The sequence below is a fragment of the Rosa chinensis genome, chromosome 7 (genome assembly GCF_002994745.2).
Source record: "Rosa chinensis cultivar Old Blush chromosome 7, RchiOBHm-V2, whole genome shotgun sequence".
Taxonomy (NCBI): domain Eukaryota; kingdom Viridiplantae; phylum Streptophyta; class Magnoliopsida; order Rosales; family Rosaceae; genus Rosa; species Rosa chinensis.
In genome coordinates, this window is record NC_037094.1 from 35,844,694 (window position 1) to 35,865,948 (window position 21,255).

Here is a 21,255-nt window from a genome sequence, read left to right on the forward strand (position 1 = left end):
TTCAACAGCATATAAATCCGAAACAAAAATAATATAACAAAAATGAGTGCACTATAATTCTTGATCAAATAATTTCACGTGGGAGGTGTTACGTTGTTGTTTATGAGAAGCTATACCTGGATATCTGAGGATGAAGTCTTTTTCTCTAGGTCAGACAGTCTGGCTTGTGTACATCAACAAAATATTGTGAATAAAGAGTAAATACCAAGCAAATATAATACAATACCGTAACAGAATTGAAGAAAGAAAAATACTACAGATAAGTGTGGTTGGTGATTGTTCGGATTTATTTAATATAGACAAAACAATCTTAGAAATAATATGGTTCCAATTCAAAAGAGTAATAACATAAATTCAAAACAACAATAACACAGTCCAATTGATGGCAAAAATAATCCCTACCTGCAGTCCATAAACCCTTTTTGACAAATTACGAACTTCATCCGAAGCTATCTTCTCAGCATCATGTTGCAGCATTTCCTTCCATTGCTTCAAAAGAGACACCTGTAGTGAAACAGAATATAATGTGAGCATTGTCAAAGTTATTTATTGCAAATAGTCAATCTAACAAATTTCAGAAAAAGAATGATAATAATAAAGCAGGGGATCAAGTGTGTGTACACATGTACACATACCCAAATACATGACGTGTTCCCCTATTACTACTCGCACTATTGTGCATCTAGATATCATCGCCTATGTTTAACTGCCTATGACATGTCATGGATCTTGCAGTTCATTCTTTAGCGAACTCACTCCTGCAGTCAACCCTCTTATTAATGGTATTGACAGCATTTTGTCAATATACACATGTACACACACCCAAATACATGATTTTTTCCCCTAATTACTCCTCCACTAAGGCGCATCTAGATATCATCAACTACGTTTGATTGTCTATATACATGTCATAGATCTTGCTGTTCATTGTCTGGCAAACTCACTGCAACAGTCCATCCTCTTAATTGAATGTCTTGACAGCATTTTGTCAATATTGTTCTTCTTAATACTATTGATCATCTAAAATTAAGTAAACTAGTTTCTTTTGATTGATTGGAACATAAGGCTATCATTGATCAAAACAAACTTAATTCTAGATAAATGTGCCATCCTTAAAATTAATCTCTTAATCAATTTAACAAATGATTGCTAGAGTTTACGTCTGACCCTACTACTTGATGACGTTCCTAGCCTACAATGGAACACAAATCTAGCCATGTAGTATGCAGCTACTAGCTACATTGAGATGAAAAAAATAAATAAATATTGGAAGGGAAGAGGAAGAATAGAAACATGACTTACATGTTGAGCAGGGACTTAAGCGATTTCCAGGAGCTGCATGAGAATATCAGAAAACAGGACATTGTCATGCACAGTCAAAATAGTAACTCTCTTTGAAAGAACATAAGCTGAAACCTAAGGAAAATCAATCTAACTTTCCAGATTGCAGATTATTAAGCCACCATAAGATTGTACCATTCTGCATTGAACAATATTTTGTCCCCTCAATCACGAAACTGAGACTCATAATCTAGTCTAAAATAATTAGGAAACGATGAGCAATATCTAAAATCCAATGATATTACCAAATATCCACATATAACTAACAAATGTGATATCCAGTTCAAGTCATTCCCAACAGAAGACCAGTTTCAGCATAATGTACAGAGATGATGATGTTAACCCAACACTCAAACATGACCAGTTGACCACAATAAACAAAAAATAAAAAAAGGAATTACAGCCAGTTTGATTTTAGAAAATATAATAAAAGTGCACTCTAGAGAAATACTAACGCGCAAAAGAGTGACATAACTCTTTCAACAGCATATAAATCCGAAACAAAGATAATACAACAAATATGAATGCACCATAATTCTTGATCAAATAATTTCACATGGGAGGTGTTACGGCGTTGTTTTTGAGAAGCTATATCTGGATATCTGAGGATGAAGTCTTTTTCTCCAGGATGAAATCTTTGAGCACATCTTGTGCTTCCTTCATCGTCAAGAATCTTGCTAAGATTTTCGATGATGATCTCATCACCATTCTCAATCTCAGACTGGTTCCTTGGGGTGATCCATACGCCAACAAATCGAACAACAGCACTGCTTTCTGTTAGGTTTATATTGATCACTGTTTCTACCAACTTCATTGGTTCAAAGTTTCTGCAACATTATTTATGAAATCATTAATGGTGCATATGTTCTTCCTTCTGTGTAAATTTCACAGCATAGGCCAGATGGGTGTAAGTTGAATTTTCTGGAAGCATGCGCTATCGATGTTATGCATGATGTGGTGAGATAATATGAGTTTCAAATAAAGGTTATCAATTTATTGAATTAGAAATGGTTTTGAAATTTGAGTTTGTGATGCAGAACAAGCACTTTGCTTTGATTTACTGCATAGAATTTTTGGGCATAAAGGGAAGGCACAAGGAGTGGGAAACTTGCTTCAGTTCATTGGGACTGCCTAAGAAACCCACTTTGGATTGCTACAACAGTTCAAAAAATGCAACGAAGGTTCCATATTTAATCCTATCTACAAGGATTCATGATGATTAAGTTGTCCATTATGTTTGACATTGTTGGATTAGTGCAGCTTGAACAAAACTATGGCAATGAAACCATGCACCTCAATCCACCTCTAAAGTTTGTACCATGGCTGGTTCTGAATGATCAACCTATTGGAAATGTTGGTCCTCTCTCTCTCTCTCTCTCTCTCAGATCCCTCTTTTCTCCATCTCCCGTTTTTTCTCACACGCGTTCGATCTCTCTCTTTGAATCAAAATTAACTTTTGTCTTAATGAAATGCAGGACTGAAAATTTTGCTGGCTATGTGTGCAAGGCTTACAAAGGTAACATTGTGCCCAAGGCATGTCAGTCTGTACATTTGAAGCAGAAGACAGAATAGACACACTCCACACAAGCAATCAAATCAACCAGAATCAAGCCTCAATCCAGGATCATTAATCCATCCAACCAAAGTCGATATCTTTACCAACAAATCAGATTGCATATGAAGGTTTCCATTGCTATGTGCAACTTGGGGAGAGTAGAGTTCTGCTTCTAGTTATCAAGGTTAGATTTCTCTAAAATTTTGGGCAATACGTAAAAAAGGCAACGTCTTGAAAGCAGGCAGCGAGTAAAGGAATATGGTGCAGAATCTCAGACACGAGATTTCATTTAGGTAAGGTGGGATAGCAAATTAAACTTGATCAGCTAGTGAAAGCACCCGAGTGCAACAGAGTATAACCAAGTACGGTCAGGTTTTCCAATAATATTCGCACAAACCCTTGCTTATATAGCATCAAGGAAAAGAATTGCGTTACAATTTGTTGGTTCTGAATCCCATTCACTAGAGACTGCCCAAACGACAACTATACTTCTTGATCCTTCCTAGCAGTAGCACAAACATGAAGATTGTGAAGAGTGAAACAAGAACTCGTCAGATTGCAATGAATAAATGGAACTCGGCGCTTTCAACTATGATTTGGGTTTTACATGCTTCTTTTGCAAATACACATATAGGCTATATAAAAATAAATATAAGATTAAGTAACAAATAAATAAACAAGGACAATCTCAATGAAACAAAAACAAATTCTAAAAATATTTGTGTAAAGAGTCAGCTGGGCAGGAGTCCAAAAATGAAAAGTACTTGTTTCCTCATTCCATTCCCTTGCCTTGAGCTTTTTCCGTTTCCAGCCAAAAATGAGTCTACTACCTCTTCTAAACTTTAGTTGCTCCATGTTCAACATCCTTCACAGTAGTGGTATCCAGTCCTGCCTTCAAAAGTTCAATTTCCTCTTCTGTCATGCTGGTTTTTGAATGGGACACGGGTTTGCCAGACTGTTTTTCTGCCTCGACAGCCCAACTATAAATCACCATGCCAACGACTGCAAGAATCATCCCCATAATGTTCTTGAAAGTGAGCTCTGAATCAAAGAGAAGCCACCCTAATGTGAGGACACATACTGTTTTCATGTGACCTAAAACCTGGAATGAAACAGCAGAGAAACGTCCAATACAGAGGTACTGGCTAATATTGCAAAACACAGCTAAGGTGCACGAAAGAAGAATGAATGCCTGCAGACTCACGCATCACAGCTTGAATGTCAGGATATACAAGAGCAAACAAAACCAAAATAGTAAAGCACTAAAAGGATAAAGTGCTTACAATGGCACCAGAAGACATCTTATAGTCTGTTATGAATGTACCATTAAGGATGTAATCAATGAATGGGCCGAGAATGAGTAGAGAAGTGGCTTGAATTGGAGCAGTCTTACTCAGCAATTCAAAGGATCCAACTGAATGTTTCTTTTGAAGAGACCCGATAGACTGTCAACAGATGAACAATATAAATACCATGAATTAAGATAGTCGCTCCACAAATACATGAAAAATTTGAAATGAATATTGAACCAAAGTTGTTTGTGTAATGGAACGAATAACCAGAATTAAAAAAACCAGACAACCAATGACTTGAGCACCTTAAAAATGCTTCTCCAATCTTATTAATATACGGACATAAATTGGAAAAAACATAAACACTCACAATTTGCTGGAAAGAAGTGGACAAAACTGCTAGGCAGGCGCATATGAAGCCTTTGAGGTTAACTTTCACATCAGTCACGGTACAAACACCAACACCTATAACCACAACCACAACAGCCATTTTAACCTCCTTGGAATACTGCTTGTTGTTAAGAATCCATTCCATCACACAAACCACGGGAATCATGCTCAACTTCGAAATCTGCACCAAAACCACATAGATAACTTCACAGGTAAGTACGAAGGTGGCTACTAGCAAGTGGCAAATAACAGCATATGCATGGCCATCACAATGTGGAAACAATTATGTGATACCTGGTAAAAGCCGACAGAGTTGAGCATGAGGCTGAAGTTCATGGCGGTGATGGAGACATTGGCAACGATGGAGAACCAAAGAAGCTCCCAAAAGGGAACATGCTTGGAGGCAGAATAACCGCTAGCATTGGAGACGAGGCCAACGAGTGCAGTTACAGAAAAATGGAACCCAGTTAAAGTGGTGGCTGCAAAAAAAAAAAAAAAACACCAAACACGAAAACCACACTTATTCATCATTACTCTCTCTGCTCTTCCAATCAGAAATACACAAATCGGAATCAAGCCATCAACTCTTTTTTTTTTTGGTAAAGTTTTCCAGGGTGAATTAAGTGCATTGTATAGTAATCCAGTTTGGAAGAATTATGGTTAAAATGCATCATCATCATGAATTCATGATCAACCTAGATGGACAGAATTCAGAAGAAATGATGTGAATAATTGAGGGGAGGAAAGGAGGGGTGAGATCGAGAGCGGACCGAAAGAGAAAGCATAGCCGGCGTTGGACATGAGCTGCTTGTTGGCCATGATAATCCCGACGGAACTGATGACGTTCATGGCCCACGCTCCCACATCGGAAACTGCCGCCGACGATTTCTTCTGGCCGACTTCCATTCCGCCAAAACGACGTCGTCACTCCTCCCTTCCAAGAGGGCTGAGATCCGGTACAGATCTGCAATTCAGGTCTCTCTCTCTCCAACGTACACTGACACTCTGAGACAGAGTGCATATAACACCAAAACACACGAGTCGAATCGACTCCTCTCTGGTCTCTCAATACTAGACACAAGAAAACTTTCGAGAAGAGAAAAAGAGAGAGAGATGGAGCTTTCGGATTTTGAATTTTGATTCCCGAAAAAGTGAAAAGTGAATTATTAAATTAATTAAATATAAAAATGGAAGGAAATTACATCCGTATCTGTGTGACCTTTTTACTATATCAGTGTTCATTGGTAACTCGTAGGCACGGTAACTCCCACATGGAACCGACAACGGAGTCTCGGATATTGCTACCTAGTACCTACCTAGTATTCTTACAATTTGTTTCCGGAAACAGAAGAATGCCCTCATTAGCTTTAATATCCTTTCATTCATTCATTACTGGTTTTTATGTATTAAATAACTGCGGGATATCGGAATTTACATGACCACGATTGAGGCCTTTATTTCTTGACTTTCTTCCATTTCTCGCACTTTCATTGATTTTAATATTGAATCTATTTGGATTTTATTTTTATCTTTTCGTTATAAATGCCGAAAGTCTTTTTCTTTTTAAATATTTTTTTTATAGTTCTAACTCAATTTTTAACCCCTTCATCACTTTGGGCTATGCCGAAAACATCATTGTCGAAAATTGACAATTCTCCAAATTTCAATTTCAGACAGGAATCGAACCGGACCAAACACATCTTTTTCAACTTTGGTCCCAAATTTTGAACCGGTAGTTCACCAACTAATCAGATAAGGAAGTTTCATATTTAATTTCTCATCAAGGATGCAAGGTTAATTTCTATGTACCATATCTTAATCTGCAAACCTATTTTCTATTTTTCAATTTGAGGCAAGATCCGACTAAGAGTGAATGTTGAAATCTAATTTAAGAAATATGTCGCACCAAATTAAAGTTTAAGTTTTTGGAACTAAAATTTAAAACTCAGTCAAGTTGGGAACCCCAACTTCACGCAATGAACTTATGGACTATATGATCAAAATACAATGTAACAAAAAAAATTTATGAATTGAAGTTTTCTCTAGGTTCTTGGTTAACATCTATAAAAGGTGATATCCTTGCTCTCTTGTAACTTATGCTTAGTCATACCCGCATATATATTATCAAGGTATTGTACAGTGTAAGAGCAACTCCAATAGCTTTCTTATAATTTTTGTATTATAGAGAAGCAAAAGTCAAAGTTTTAGCCCCTTTTTCTTCTCCAACTCCAACAGATTCCCTATTTTACAGTAATTTCTAATTCTTCCTTAAAATTTTAGAGATTACTGTAAATTTAGGGAATTTGGTTTTCTCTTTCCTCACTATCTCTAAAATGGGGATAGAGAATCTGTTGGAACAAAAGAAACTCAATTTTCTCTAAAATAGAGAAAAATTAAAATATGGAGAACCTGCTGGAGTTGCTATAAGGCTATATCATGCATTATATCTAAGAGCATCTCCAATAATTTTTCTAAAAAATTTCTATTATAGAGGAAGCTGTTAGATATGCTTTTTGTGCATTTTCAATTTTTTACTTGCATATGATAATATTAAAATAAATAAGGCTTTACCACTTCAATTCTCATTTTTAATTATAATTCTTTATGCACTATGAATCCGACCTTGCAACTTATCCAGTTTAGTTGTAGTCAGTGTCAGGTCGTTTTAAACTGACTCAATTGGTACCACATTACAATTTGAAAACTCTAGCAATATTGCTCGGAAAGAACATGGATGACGAAGGGTCGAGTCTAAATTTGAACTTCAAAACCACAACATAAGATCTGTGACAAAATACACCGATAACAACAATTGTGCAAACCTAGCAGTACTATTTCGAAAGACATGGATATGAACCCAAATTTGAACTTCAAAACCACAAAATGAGATCTGTCACTCCAGCAAAATACACCAATAAAAATAACTGTGCAAACTATAACAGTCAATAGGTGACAACAGTATATAGCAAGTACCAACTTCTACAACAAATCTATCTCCCTCCCTACGTATATAAATCTGTCTTCCTGAAAAGAATGCAAGGCCTACTCAGCTGGAGGTGATGTATCCTTTCAAGCACAATCATCACTAGTTCAAGCAGACACATCCAACTAACAAACCTCAGATTCTTCACACGACGACACCCCACGACTTTGATACAAATGAAAGGGTACAAGGTTTATGCTACAAGGAAAGAGAAGGAGGAAAAGGAGAAGTCTCCACCCTTAATCCCTGCCCATGGAAGAATGTCTCTGTGCACCAGGTGGTGCCGTTGGCCTAGGAAAGTTGTCAAACTGCACACCTGCAAGTTCCACGTAGGGGCTCTGTGGCACCTAATAATGTTTTGAAACAAGTTGAGAAAATAAAATAATGCATATTAAAACATAAATGTATGAAGAAGGGTCATAGGAGTCTGGGCAGTAAGTGAGAATTACATCAATGTCACGTGATCATTTTTTCTTTTCTTTTCTGTTTTTAGTTCTAATTGAACTTAGGGTTTATTCTAATGTCTAGGAATTACAATGGTTCATCGTAAATCCTGAGCTCCCTCTAAAACATATTAAACCCTAACCAGATAGACCCCGTCAATCTTTATAAACACTACAGTGCAAATTCTAACAAATCAGTAATTCATAAATAGTAGATAAGACTAAAAAGAAAAAAACAAGAGGAATTAAAAAAAAAAAAAAAGGAAAAATGAAGCAGTTTGAACAGCTTTAATTGTCATTTGAACAACACTCGAGTATTAAAACATGTAGAGGGAGACAAATTGATAAGGATATAAAAAAACCTTTTCTTGTGAGACTGCACACAAGTTAGTATGTAGTTCACAAGAGCAAGTCAAAGTATTCTAATAAAAGTAACAAAGATGAGGAATCCTTATCTCTAATGAAAATGGATATTAACAGTCGTGTGTCCCCAAAACAAGAAAATGGCAAAGTTCAAAATCCCTAATGGATGATGGCCCCATTGGATCGCTAGTTTGTGAAATTCTAATCTGTCTAACAAATAAGATGAGCTTATAGCAGAGAAGGTACCTGTGGTGCATAAGAGCTTATTGAGGACCTTGGTGTTGTCGAAGGAGAAGCATCGCGGCTTGATTCAATTCCATTAAGACTATTTGGTGCACCTTCACCCTCAACTTCATTGGTAGACTTGGTTCTCTATATGAATGCAATACTATATATGTATTAGATCAGTAACCTAGAATCTTCATTAAATCCACATACAATTAAGAAAATAGATTACCTGGAAGATTTTGCCAAGAGTTTTTAACCCCTTTGCTCGTGCACGGAGTTCCTCTTTCTTGGCACTGCTGTCTTGAAGAACCTAAGATAAACCATGTAAATTTACAATCAGACAAACTGAACCAGACTTCTCTTCATGACTTAGCTATCAAATGAAACAGTGGATGGCACACAACCATCTGACAAACGCGGGAGAGAGTGGCCTCAATATCAGCCACATTGAGCTTCCACAGGGAATCAATCATCAACTTCTTGTTATTTTGCATGTATTCTTCAAGCTCTTCCTCAGTGTAATTTCCTTCTGCATTTAGTTGCTTTTTCATGTCTTCTTGCAGTTGGATCAAAGCAATCGCACCTGACCAGAAAACAAAATAGTGCATGAATTAGCTCAGGCAGCAAACTTGTGTGCATGTATGGGAATAATTACCATAAACATGCCAAAAAAGACAGCATATTTCCTTTTCATGTCAAAATATGAATAAGTGACGAAAGATTGGACCCTACAAATTTGGGTAGGATCAGCCCCCAAATACCTGGAGAACCCGACCGGTGGTCATTGAAGCCAGAAAGGTTTACTAACCTGTTGCTGCTGTTACTTGGGATTTAATGAAGTGCCCTTTATTTCTAAACCACTCAGCAATAAATGGCACTCCCAGATAAATTGCTTTCTTTCCTAGCTCTTTCGCTGACTGTCTGGCATATATATAGCCGATTGTATTCAACATATCAACACCATAAGCTGTAGGGAACAGACATAAGATTAGACATGTGATGCAGAGATATAAAACAGGGACAGTCCATAAGAAATTTATGACATCATATGTATTGTAAAATGGGTTCTACACTCTTAACAATGAATTCAGCACTTTCTTTAACCTAAAAAAGAGAACAAATTACTAAACATAGCTTCATTGCTTGATTTATTAGCAATAACATGTCAGAATATAGATAATTGGCTTAGAACTAATATACCCCCTTAACTTCTGACCTAACTGTCAAATTACCCCCTCACAAAGATATTTCGAAAATTTAGCACCTGTTAAACAACTTGCCATTGCATTCGATTGGCATTTGATATCAGAAATGATATTTATAGAGTATTTGAGTTTATAAACTTTTTTTTATAAGAAACAAAAAAAATATTGAAAAAAAAAAAAAAGTACAACCAGTGAGCAAGAAGTCCAAAAAAAAAAGAGAGCTATCCTAGAACAACTAGGCTTCAACATCCAGAAAATGAGAACAAGTAAGCTGCTAGCATGATTGCATCAACAAACATGTGACAAAGATATAAGTTATCTACCGTCTTGTAAAAGTACGACAGATAATTTATATGTTCTTGAATGTAGGCCCTATATGAATCATTGTAAATGTTTTCAGGTTCCCACTATTTACAAGTAGATTAAAATGTTTACACAATGAAACATCTACAAGCAACTGAACATATTTTTCGTTCTTCTCCCCTAAAACCAAATCACACAGCGTCAATTACCTGCATTGGAAAGTCTTGCAACTTCAGCTTCAGCATGACAAACAAAGTCCTCTTTGTTTCCTTGTACATATTGGTTGAGTCTATTTTTTAGTAGTTCTGCAAGCTTTTCTTCTCTCTCTTTTTGAACCACCTGTAGAAAAAGAAGATTTAACTTTGAGCATTCTTTGAAGATATTACTTGAAAGTCAGTCCAATACAGACTTGAATGAAGAACACAAGCAAGCATTAAGAATACTAGTGAAATGATTTACCCGCATTTTCTCTTGCAACTTTTTGGCATCGAACTGTTCTCCTTCTGTAAAAATATCTAGTGAAGCCATTGATGCCATGGCTAGCTGTCCAATATATTCCTCAAAAAGCTCACTACCAAATAGCATAGCGAAGATTGCTGCAGGATCAATAATTCCATCGCTGCAAAAAGGGTATCAAGGGAAACATTCCGAAAAGAGTCAGAAGGTTCAATTTGATGTTAATTTCACCAGATATCAAACACGCTCATAGGAAACCCACGAGGTGTAGACACCTTTTCAATTTTAGAATTCATCTATTCATGGATTAAGAACTAACGTTGAGATTCCCGATTTTCCATGAGCATCATAGGCTTGTCGTTGAGCAGGGTCACTTAACACTTGGTAGGCTTCTCCCAAAACCTGAATCCAATAAATAAACTACTTGTGAGTCTCTCTCCCAAGTCCCAAGTCACAATCAGTAAGAGAAATGATTCATGGTCCAATGTCCCCTCCCCCAACCTTCCCACACAAGGGAAATCAATGACAAAATCAAATGGAAAAGAAATCATAACAGAGATCATTGCTTTGTGAAAAGTGTCTGCAAGTCCAGTGGGCGAGAAACCAACCGATGGCATAGATATCTGCCTAGCAAGTACTTGTAATTTGTAATTTGTAATTTGTAACATCTAATATGTAAGTGAAATGCATGCAGGTCTTGATGTTACAAATACATTTATTTTCCTCTTCTTTTTTGTGACATAACGAACTGGTAATCAAATAGTAGTAACTAAACACTAGCCTTGCCTGAAAATTTTGCGCCGCGAGAGGATCGTTCGGGTTTTTATCTGGATGAACCTGTCTTGCCTGCAAGTAACCAAAACACACAGCCAAATAATCAATTTCAAATTTCATACCAGGAAAGAAAGTAAAAAAATCCTGAGAGAGCTAATCTCATTTCTGCTTCGTCCTCAATAATGGATCTATTTCAACCAACACTACTAAGCATTCTAATCACCTCTTATTCAATCTAAACCTAAAATAATCAGAGACGAAAATTCCCTTCGCCTCTTGACCTTTGACCTTGTAATCGAAAATACTTAGTAAAATCAAACTAGAATAGATGCAGAATCAGGCAGCGAAACAGTAGAGAGTGAACAGAATACAATGGGTTTTGCTAAACAGTGGTAAAAAGAAGAAAGTAAAAATTGCACAGAAGAAGAATGAAGATTGAATAAGGAGGACCTTAATGTAATAAGCTTTCTTGATCTCGGCTTCGGTGGCGGTGGGATTTACTCCGAGGACGTCGTAATATTCCGTCTCCTTCACCATCTTCTCCGATCGGTCAATCCAGCAGACGAGGGGGTAGGAACGAACCAAAAACACTGGAGAAATATAATACAGAAAAAAATAAAAAAAGAAGAAGTAGAAGAAGAAGATAAAGAGAAAAAATAATAATAATAATAATAATAGACAGAATAATAGAGATTCCCCCTACGGACCACGCGGGACGCGGTATTGTCTATTTCAGAGACCCAAGAAAAAAAAAATGTAAAAGTCTAATTTCCAGACGGAAATAAATAATTCGACCAAAGAAAGGAAGATGACTGGAATAAACGAGTCTTTAATGATCAGACCAAACTTTAATGAAATTTATTAATTTGAGAGTACTCCGACACTTGGCGTTGACTGTTATTGTGCTACGCTACGCTCTTACAGTTTTTTTTTTTTATTATTATTATTATTTTTTATTGGGAGGTTGTTTGAGCTAGAAGTTACTAAGTTGAAGCAACCTTTTTGACTTTTTGTTTTTGTCAATGACGGGAGATAATTTTTGAGAAACCGTAACGAATATATTCATGAGATAATTCACCTTTAGTGTAGTGGTTGAACTGATTCACCTTCATGTACTTAATACTTGCGATTATCAATTCTAAATGTATTATTTGTGTGCTGAACTGTAGAAGATATATCATCACTTCTTGGAATATGGTTTTAATTGCATAAACAGCAATCAATGTTAGTAAATCAATTCTAGATTGGCTATCCAGTTTCAAATTGGTCGCTTACCAAAGAGGATTTGAAGGTTGCGTTTGCCAATGTTCTTAGGGTACTGATACATCAAGTAAACTAGTTTGATAAAAATGTAGATTTGCTTAAAACAGAGGTAGACTAATTTGAGATCAAGTCAAGCTAGTCTACTAATGCATGGAGTCAGTCTACATCTGTATCAAATTTAATCTACTTGATGTATTAGTGCATTAATGAACCGTAAAATTTTTCATGTTGTTGTACTTTTTTGATAGATATGAGATTCTAAAAATCAATAGGTCTTTGAGTAAACTTGCCTCTATCTTGTCAAAGTATCGAGTGTTGCTGCCTCTATTAAAAGCAGCATTTGATTTAGATGCTTTCATCACATCATCAAGTGACAATTTCCTTCCAATGATTTTGTCAAGTTGAATTTTGAAGTCGTATATTTGGCATCAATCTGGTAGCAACATACTAACTCGTGATTAGAATGAGAGTGTGGTGGAAATAATTCGTGCCACTTTGATTGAAGGTCTAAACTTTGATGAGGATATTTTAAAGTGATAATAGGAAATTCATTATTTGTTGATTATGCCAAATGAAGATGTTATAATCATATAGTGGTTATGTTTCACGTGTTGAGGAAAATTAATTTCGTAATAAATGTCTTTGATTCAATTATTACAAAGAAAATAAATAGATCCACTTTATCTTTAGAAGTGTCTTCTCACTCTTTTCCCTTTTGTTTAGGCAAGCTCAGCTCACACGATTGTGGGTCCCGAGAAGAAAAAATTTTTTCCTTTTGAAATGTTTTTTTTTTTTTGAAAGGCTCGTTGAAATTTTTTAACTGTGGGTAAAAAGTAAATTCAGTCATCCCTTAAAATAAGCAAGATAATAAACTTGGAGTGTGCTGGGCGGTTGGAAAGCTCAGAGTAGTAGAAAGAAAGAATGTCGAACGCTGTGGCGAATGGGCTGGCCGGCGCCGGAAGTGGCATCATTGCCCAGATTATCACTTATCCTCTCCAAACTGTACCTCTCTCTCTCTCTCTCTGTCTAGATTTCAGAGCTCAATCAATCCTTGACTGTCTCTTCGCGGTCAACTGCAGGTCAATACGCGCGAACAGACCGAGAGAGTCGCCAAGCAATCCTTAGCTACTTCCAAACGCCTTGGAACTCTTCTACAAATGCTCCATGTAATAATCACAATCGTTCCACTAGTAATCGTCCTCATTTCATTCAAATTCGTTTTCTTCAACCTTAGTTTTTTACTGTGATTGTGTCAGGTTATAAGAACCGACGGTTGGGGAGGACTCTACAGTGGCCTTAAGCCTTCTTTGCTCGGCACTGCCGCTTCACAGGTTCCTTTTTTTTTTTCTCATAATCTACATGATTTGGATAGAGTAATGGAATTAGCAATGTGCAGCATACGCTTTGTTCTTGTTTTTTTTCTTCTTTTGCAATTGTTTAAAGACATTATAAATATATTGATTCTCAGTTGTTCGAGTAAAGATATATACAAACAGCTAACAACTCATTGTATGAGGATCGGATGTAGACACACCCGAGGATGAAGTTTAATCATTATTTTGTTAACCTGGAAAACGAATTCGAACATATGCGTGGATGTGTTCAAGTTGGATTTCGTGGTTTCTGTTTTACAAAAGTTAGGATATGTTCACTCACTGTAATGCTTGCAACAAAAGTGTGTGAATATTATAGTATGTTACTACAGGAAAACAATGGTGGCTCCTACTTATTGTAATGGTCTGTGTTACATGTGTTAAAACGCTCTATTTCTTGCTGGCAGGGCATTTATTACTATTTTTATCAAGTGTTTAAAAACAAGGCTGAGGCCATCGCTGCTGCCCGCAAAGTCAAAGGACGTGGGGATGGTACTATTGGGATGTTTTCTTGGCTTAGTGTGGCAGCCTTGGCTGGGTAAAGTTAAATCCTTTCTTATAGAGAAAGCATTTTCTTTCATTCCTTACCAAACATACATCCTAAGGGAGTTTGGAGCATGGGAGAGACGTGGTGGAGCCATTTTCGATCATTACATCTAAGCTCATTGAACTGGCATTTAGCTCTTTTCGGTGATAACCTATAATGACTTGGTCTTTTGATATAAATTTTTTTACTCATGTATTACCTTGCAGTTCCTTGAACGTGCTGCTGACAATTCCTATATGGGTTCTGGTGACTCGTATGCAGGTGCATTCGCATTTTCAGTACACATAAACTAATCTGTTAACAACCTTGGTTGCAGTCTGTAAACGTTCTTGTGACCAGCCCTTTTGTCTGTCTCATTATCTGTATACTCAGTTTTGTGGAATTATAATATAACAGCATTTCAAAGAGCATACAAGAAGGCAAATATAGCTCACTTCCCTTAGAAGACATTTCTGTCTTCAAAATATAATGACTTTATAATCTTGTTTTTGAAAGGAATGACTTCGTGATCTTTAGATGCTTTCTTCCAGTGCAAGTCACTTCGTATTGTATCAAAGCCTACATAGTTTGACTCCTTTTCTTTTTCTCTTGAAGACACATACTCAAGCTGAGAGAAAAATCATGGAGGAAAGAAAGGATGCTCTGTTGAGGGAAGCTTCTGAAAATGGTTTGACGGGTTCTGAATTACAACACAAATTGGCTGAACTTGATTCAATAAAACCCCGTCCATATGGAACTTTGCAAGCGGTAAGCAAATTTATTTCTGTTGTGAATTTTTCATGAATGATAAATTTATTTAAGCATTCAGTCAACATCATTTACATTGGGATCCTGAAGTAGATGCGTTAAACCCTGAATTCATATACGTTATGGTTGCGACTTCTTCTAGTGAAACAGTTTTTATATATGCACAGTAATCACATATGCTGAAATTGAAAATCTGCAATATAAAACTTAAATAAATAAGTGGGAAATTGTGCTCAAACAATTCAGTGCACGTGCAAACACACATATGTGTTTGTATATTAGTCTGATCTAACCCTTTCATTCAGTTCACAACTATTCTTTAGGATCATCCGACTAAGTAGCCTAAAAACCTATTGGAATACGATGACTGAAGCATCCCACTGTCATTAACACCATTGAATAAATTAAATTTTGAGAAAAAGGGAGATAAATGAGAGCAGAGAGCCATTGATCATAATCTAAAAATGGTTTAAATAGAGTAGAACCCTAATCATAATTAGAAACTAATCATGCCCCTAATCAAACTAGGAAACTGTATATTTGAGCTAATTTACAATCTCATCATTATTAGCATCTCTTAACTTAGAAAATGGGTAAGATGGGAACCAAAGTCTATTCCTTTTATTATGACAACCTATGTGTCTCAAAAGTGTTGTGGCGAGGCACATGCAAAGTTTGCCTTTCTCGTTTCGTGAAGACACATGATGTGTGTAAAGGGAAAATAATGTTTTCTGGTTTATAGGTATATGATGCCCAAATTGTTTTTGGTGGGAAAAAGATTCAGTAGTTTTTCAACCATTTGGCATTGGAAAATACTGTAGTTTGGTTCAAAACTGAGATATTGATCACTTATCAACTGGAGTGGGGAGTGTTTGGAGTATTGAAGATTATATTTAAAGGAATTCAAGGTCAAAAAGGCATGATCAAACATTCAAGCAATATATAGATATAGATATATTAATATATTAATTCAAGGACTTCATATATATATTATATATTTTTTGTTTTTAAGTTCTTTATCATGTCTTAACTCTTAAGAAATGTAACAAGCTGGAAACAGATATCATCTATGCTCCAGCTTCAGAGGAGTTTTAGGGAATCATATTGTGGTTATGATTTTGAATTAGAATATTTTATTTCATAATCTGTTTAAGGCTGTTAGTTAAGGTTTGTATATTTGAGTTGGGATACTGGCTTTAGAAGGAATTCGAATCATGAAGAGGTAAGGGAGTTATCCTCTTTGTTGATTGCGTTAGAAAGAGTAAGATTTGTGGCTTCCAAACTGGATGAAAGGAAATGGAAGCTGGAGTCTTCTGAAATTTTCTCTTGCGAATCCTTTCATTTGACTCTAATTCAGATCCAATCTTTCCTCCAGCAAAATATTTATGGGAAGTTGAGATTCCTCCTTAGGTCAAGGATTTGGGATGGCTTGTGGCTCATGGGAGGGTGAATACTTGTGATGTTCTTAAAAGGAGGAGACCGAGCTGCTGTTATGTTTTGTGGAAGCTGCAGGGGGATAGTGTTCATCATGTATTTGTGCACAGTGAAGTTTGTAGTATTTTTATTTAGAGAGGTCGGGCTGATTTGGGCAAGTTCAGCAGGGAGGGTTGATCTATTATAAAGCCTTATGCTTTTGGAAAAGGAAAAGAGGCCAAAGTCCTTTGGGTTGCAGTGTGCTAACTGTGATTAAGTTGGTATGGATAGGAGAATCGTCTTTTTTTTTTAATTTTTTTTTTTAAAAAAAAATGCTTGTTATCAAGTCCATTTTTGAAAATACATGCAGTCATGTCATCATATTTCAGATTGGTCCCTTCCCACTTTCTGTGTTGTGCTTGGCGTAAACTGTAAGTTGCTCTATGTACTGAGACTAGACCTTTAGCATGAAAGCATGTGCCTGTTCCTTCATAAGTATTGCTACTGCTGTGCAACATAAGGCTTGTTTGGAATTTTTCTGCTGTCTTAGCTTTGGCTTGGCTCCAGTTCATTAAGGAATGTGCTAACTTGACCTCAAGGATATGTAATGCAAAGGATAAATGATTAAGTTAGCGGTCTATAATCACTAGGACCACCATTATCAGTGGCATCGATATCATTAATTTTTTTTCCCCTTTCTTTCTTTTGCTTCTCATATATTCTGCACACATTTATAGGTCCACGAGGTTTACACTGAAGCCGGAATTACTGGATTTTGGAAAGGCATTGTTCCAACACTTATTATGGTTAGATTTTTTTTACTATTGAATAGATTGTTGATGTACTATGACTTATTTCTAGAGTAATGAATGTTTCTGTTGGTAGGTTTGCAACCCTGCAATACAATTTATGATTTATGAAGGCTCGTTAAAGCGTCTAAGGGAAAAACGTGCTACCAGCAAGCAGGGAAGGAAAAATATAACTGCTTTAGAGGTATAAGATCTATTTAAATGATGGTTTTGAAAGCCTGTTTAGGTTTTCATTTTCTCTTAATTCCTATTAATCTGGCACCAGGAGTCCATATGATTGGTATCATCATTAGGAATATCACAACAGTAATCTATTTAACCTAATAAGAGTCGTTTAGATTCTCTCTCTCTCTCTCTCTCTCTCTCTCTCTCTCTCTCTCTCTTTCTACACACACACACACACACGCACATATGGACATATCTATATGTCATATACATTTCTCATATATATTACATTGTTTTGTGGATAGGTTTTCTTTTTAGGGGCCTTGGCGAAACTAGGAGCAACTGTCACAACATATCCATTGTTAGTTGTCAAGGTAAACTTCAGTACTCGTGTTATTTGCATCTTTTGAAGGATATAAAAAGTAAAATAGTTGAATGTTACTGCTGAATTTCACTTCATGTAAGAAAGTTTATACAATATTTAATCACATTAAGACTAGGCCAGGGGAATCGTGATTCTACTTATTTGTCCCACCAACAAGTCTCTCTTTGGCCATATATCAAAAATTGTCTATCCTAGTCTCAGGAGTCTGATTTTGCACTTGTTAGTGATCTTTGAAGCCTCTTCTTGATAAATTTCTAATAAGCTGTGTCCCATGAGCCTATGCAGTCAAGGTTGCAAGCAAAGCAGGAGATCGGTGGGAATGTTTCACTAAGATACTCAGGTTTGTATTTGATAGTTTATAGAGACATCAATCTTGTTCAAATAGATTAATCTTTTTTAAATATTATGATCATAGCTCTCATCACCGCACTATCATTATCTTCCTTTCTTTGTTGAATTCCTGTCTTTATACATATCTCATCTGCATATCGAGCTTCGTGGAGATAAAAAGGAATCAACATTTTGACTGGATAACTGAGAGGCAGAGAGTTTCACTTGGTTTCTCTGTATTTTGCATGTTTAGCATCAACCATTTTTATAATACAGATTGTTACATGATATATTTGCAACACAGGTACTTTTGATGCCATATTGAAGATGATCCAGTATGAAGGATTGCCTAGCTTTTACAAAGGGATGAGCACAAAGATAGTACAGAGTGTTTTTGCAGCATCTGTTCTTTTTATGGTTAAGGAGGAATTTGTCAAGGTTTACATGGTGCTGGAAGATAAATGCAATAAAGTTCTGTTTAGTTCAGCAAAATGATTACTTGATAAATGTAAGATGAAAACTGTGTCCTTAATTGAAATGTACAATATTTATAATTTGGTATTGCAGCCAAGTGACCAGCTTAGTTACATTTGAAGACACATACACGTACACACACACACACATTAGCATACACATTCTAGGACAGCACATGGGTCAAAGACTCATAATGTGATGTTTATTCCATCTGATTTTACAGAACATTGGAAAGTGAATTTTGATGATGTGATATTTAATTTCGCAAACCATCATACCATATCAGTTTGAGAGTTCATCATACTTTGTAAATTCTGATGTTCTTAAACTACCTTGGTCTTTGATTTTTTTTTTAAATTAATTAATTAATATATTTATTTTAGTGACAAAATTATCAGCTTGTTAGATTTAGTCATTATCTACCCTCTGGTGTCACTTTACTGTGGAATTACCAAATTTTCTACTTTATTGCTTATGATTATAAAACAAGGCATATGGACTGTATTCTTTTTTACCTCTTAAGTGGACTGGGAGAAAGTTCTTAATTCAGCTTCCAGCATCTACAGAACAATATATTTACGGTAATATTATATTTGCTTCTTCCCATTTTTTTATTTATTATCATGCCCTTGGTTAGTGTGATCTAAGCGATGTTTGGATCTAGAACCTTCTTTATTTGCTGGAATTTGTTAAAGAGGTTGCCTGAAACTGATGAGCAATGGAACTGTGTTATGAAACAAAAGTGAGACTTGAATGGTCTTGATCACCCATAGCAGTGATATAATAAATCAGGAAGAACCATGAACTACCTTTGTTCTTCCCTGATCATGTGGATAAGGAACTTTTGAGGGAGTGAAAGTCTTGGAGTTGATATTTCTTGACAATTTATGGATGATGCTTTGGTTTGACAAGTTGGTCATGATATTAGAAAGGTACCTTATGGAGATCAAAATAAGCATATTTCCAATCATACTTTTTTTTTTCCTGAAAATAATTGAACTAAACAGCATGGTCCATACGAGTATATATATTACACTGAATTTGGCAGGTTTTGATTCCATAATTGAAATATGACGAGTTACAATGCAGATTATGGTGGGAAAATATACTGAACCATACTTGTGAAAATGCATGTTCAACTTATAGGAACTTGACATTTATACAATAACAAGTATTCATGGATAGGGTTCCATCAAAGTTGTTCTCTATATCTAGTATAGAGACAAATTATTGAAATTTTATGCACTACTTATACGCTATGTTGAACCATAGCCTTTGTAGAACACTAAGAAATCTATACAAGTATTAACATTATTTAATCTACGGAATGAGGACTTGGGTTGTAGTGTACTGATTTTCAACCTCTCACCTGTAGAAGTGCTAAATGCATGATTGATGATCATGCTATGTGATTTTTTGTTTTTGACTTCTGCTGACAGGATATATCCTTGCAACTCCAGCTGCAGTGCAGGCCTCTACAAAGTGATATTAGTCTTTTTCAGTACCTTTACTCATGAATATAATAATGATAATAATTAGTAGTATTGGTTCTTCTTTGCCCCTGTTTTTGCTCAGGAATCCTCCCTCCCCTTGGAGGAAGAAATGTTAATTTCAAGTTTTTTCATCACCATAACTGACATTTTTGTTTAGAAAAAATGTGGGGAGGTGTTTACTGAGAAAATTAGGAGGCTTTAATAGAAATGCCCTTTAAGTTAGTACGTACCTGTTTCTTGGACCATCTTGAGAATCATGAAGTTCTTTAACCTTAAAGAATGCTTTTGGAAGCTTTTGGGATTTTGCACAACTCTTTATCTTTGTCTTTGCATTGTCAAACGATATATCTTGACTGTATGGTTCAATGCTTGCGTCACTTCGTTGAGCAGAGGATACAGACAACCACTTCTTCTGGGGCCTTTGTGTCCTCATTGTACGAGTTGTGTCCATCAGAGAACTCAAACAATCTGTTATCGAATCAATAGATGCATCCTCTTGGTTCTTTTGTCTTAAAAGATCATTGAAGGGTGTTATCTCCTGTGGCTGAGCAATGGTTTCCTCCTTTATGCTTGTACTGTATTTGTCTTGCCTTTTAGATATCAGTTTGCAGCCATCAGCTTTGTTGGCCTTAACTTGCTCTCTGTTTAAGGAGAAGGTTTTCATCTGACCACTGTGTTGCATTGCAGCTCCAAGATCTACTTCATAAACAGGTTCAGGAACAAATTTTGTTCCATGGTTAAAATGACTGCTCTCCACTAGCTGTGTCTGATAACTGGAGGCCGAGTTTTCGTCTGAGATTTTCAAGTCCACAGGCTCTAGGCTCATATTTAGAATAATTGGACATCCTATAGCGCTCTCTAGAGTCTCCGATAGGTGTTCTTCAGACATCTGAGCGATCTGCTTGTCTTCTGGTCTTTTGAAC

The 21,255-nt window shown here is 36.1% G+C and overlaps 4 protein-coding genes across 4 annotated transcripts; 1 reads left to right on the forward strand and 3 right to left on the reverse strand.

Annotated features, from left to right (window-relative positions):
• Positions 1–3,452: 3,452 nt before the first annotated feature.
• On the reverse strand, positions 3,453–5,709 carry LOC112178811 (UDP-rhamnose/UDP-galactose transporter 3). Its single transcript, XM_024317039.2, has 5 exons — positions 5,349–5,709; positions 4,873–5,057; positions 4,559–4,759; positions 4,180–4,341; positions 3,453–4,088 (listed from the first exon to the last, which is right to left on the reverse strand). Exons 1-5 carry the CDS (start codon positions 5,482–5,484, stop codon positions 3,732–3,734), a joined length of 1,041 nt encoding a protein of 346 aa, XP_024172807.1. The 5' UTR covers positions 5,485–5,709; the 3' UTR covers positions 3,453–3,731.
• Positions 5,710–7,426: 1,717 nt separating this feature from the next.
• Positions 7,427–12,176, reverse strand: LOC112179388 (chaperone protein dnaJ 10). The gene is made up of 11 exons (XM_024317786.2): positions 12,041–12,176; positions 11,784–11,923; positions 11,346–11,405; positions 10,879–10,961; positions 10,563–10,722; positions 10,313–10,442; positions 9,404–9,562; positions 9,000–9,178; positions 8,825–8,905; positions 8,614–8,739; positions 7,427–7,908 (listed from the first exon to the last, which is right to left on the reverse strand). The coding sequence occupies exons 2-11, from the start codon at positions 11,868–11,870 to the stop codon at positions 7,801–7,803; spliced, it is 1,173 nt and encodes a 390-aa protein (XP_024173554.1). The 5' UTR covers positions 11,871–11,923; positions 12,041–12,176; the 3' UTR covers positions 7,427–7,800.
• Positions 12,177–13,458: 1,282 nt separating this feature from the next.
• Positions 13,459–19,151, forward strand: LOC112175355 (peroxisomal nicotinamide adenine dinucleotide carrier). The gene is made up of 11 exons (XM_024313030.2): positions 13,459–13,598; positions 13,676–13,762; positions 13,853–13,927; positions 14,377–14,507; positions 14,723–14,777; positions 15,111–15,263; positions 17,414–17,482; positions 17,562–17,669; positions 17,956–18,024; positions 18,321–18,375; positions 18,670–19,151. The coding sequence occupies exons 1-11, from the start codon at positions 13,518–13,520 to the stop codon at positions 18,858–18,860; spliced, it is 1,074 nt and encodes a 357-aa protein (XP_024168798.1). The 5' UTR covers positions 13,459–13,517; the 3' UTR covers positions 18,861–19,151.
• An 802-nt stretch (positions 19,152–19,953) lies between these two features.
• Positions 19,954–21,033, reverse strand: LOC121050355. Its single transcript, XM_040510044.1, has 2 exons — positions 20,563–21,033; positions 19,954–20,314 (listed from the first exon to the last, which is right to left on the reverse strand). The coding sequence occupies exons 1-2, from the start codon at positions 21,012–21,014 to the stop codon at positions 20,239–20,241; spliced, it is 528 nt and encodes a 175-aa protein (XP_040365978.1). The 5' UTR covers positions 21,015–21,033; the 3' UTR covers positions 19,954–20,238.
• Between the last annotated feature and the right edge of the window lie 222 nt (positions 21,034–21,255).

What these genes read in the sequence shown, in the direction of transcription:
- LOC112178811 (XM_024317039.2), bottom strand. Translation starts at nt 5,484, where the DNA reads ATGGAAGTCGGCCAGAAGAAATCGTCGGCGGCAGTTTCCGATGTGGGA. An exon ending in ACTCTGTCGGCTTTTACCAG is followed by an intron (nt 4,760 to 4,872) that starts GTATCACATAAT and finishes GTTTTGGTGCAG; the next exon opens with ATTTCGAAGTTGAGCATGAT. An exon ending in AGATGTCTTCTGGTGCCATT is followed by an intron (nt 4,089 to 4,179) that starts GTAAGCACTTTA and finishes GTGAGTCTGCAG; the next exon opens with GCATTCATTCTTCTTTCGTG.
- LOC112179388 (XM_024317786.2), bottom strand. Translation starts at nt 11,870, where the DNA reads ATGGTGAAGGAGACGGAATATTACGACGTCCTCGGAGTAAATCCCACC. An exon ending in AGAAAGCTTATTACATTAAG is followed by an intron (nt 11,406 to 11,783) that starts GTCCTCCTTATT and finishes GGTTACTTGCAG; the next exon opens with GCAAGACAGGTTCATCCAGA. An exon ending in TCTCCCGCGTTTGTCAGATG is followed by an intron (nt 8,906 to 8,999) that starts GTTGTGTGCCAT and finishes GGTTTATCTTAG; the next exon opens with GTTCTTCAAGACAGCAGTGC.
- LOC112175355 (XM_024313030.2), top strand. Translation starts at nt 13,518, where the DNA reads ATGTCGAACGCTGTGGCGAATGGGCTGGCCGGCGCCGGAAGTGGCATC. An exon ending in CTCTTCTACAAATGCTCCAT is followed by an intron (nt 13,763 to 13,852) that starts GTAATAATCACA and finishes TGATTGTGTCAG; the next exon opens with GTTATAAGAACCGACGGTTG. An exon ending in TCGGCACTGCCGCTTCACAG is followed by an intron (nt 13,928 to 14,376) that starts GTTCCTTTTTTT and finishes TCTTGCTGGCAG; the next exon opens with GGCATTTATTACTATTTTTA.
- LOC121050355 (XM_040510044.1), bottom strand. Translation starts at nt 21,014, where the DNA reads ATGCAACACAGTGGTCAGATGAAAACCTTCTCCTTAAACAGAGAGCAA. An exon ending in CAAGATGGTCCAAGAAACAG is followed by an intron (nt 20,315 to 20,562) that starts GTACGTACTAAC and finishes ATCACTTTGTAG; the next exon opens with AGGCCTGCACTGCAGCTGGA.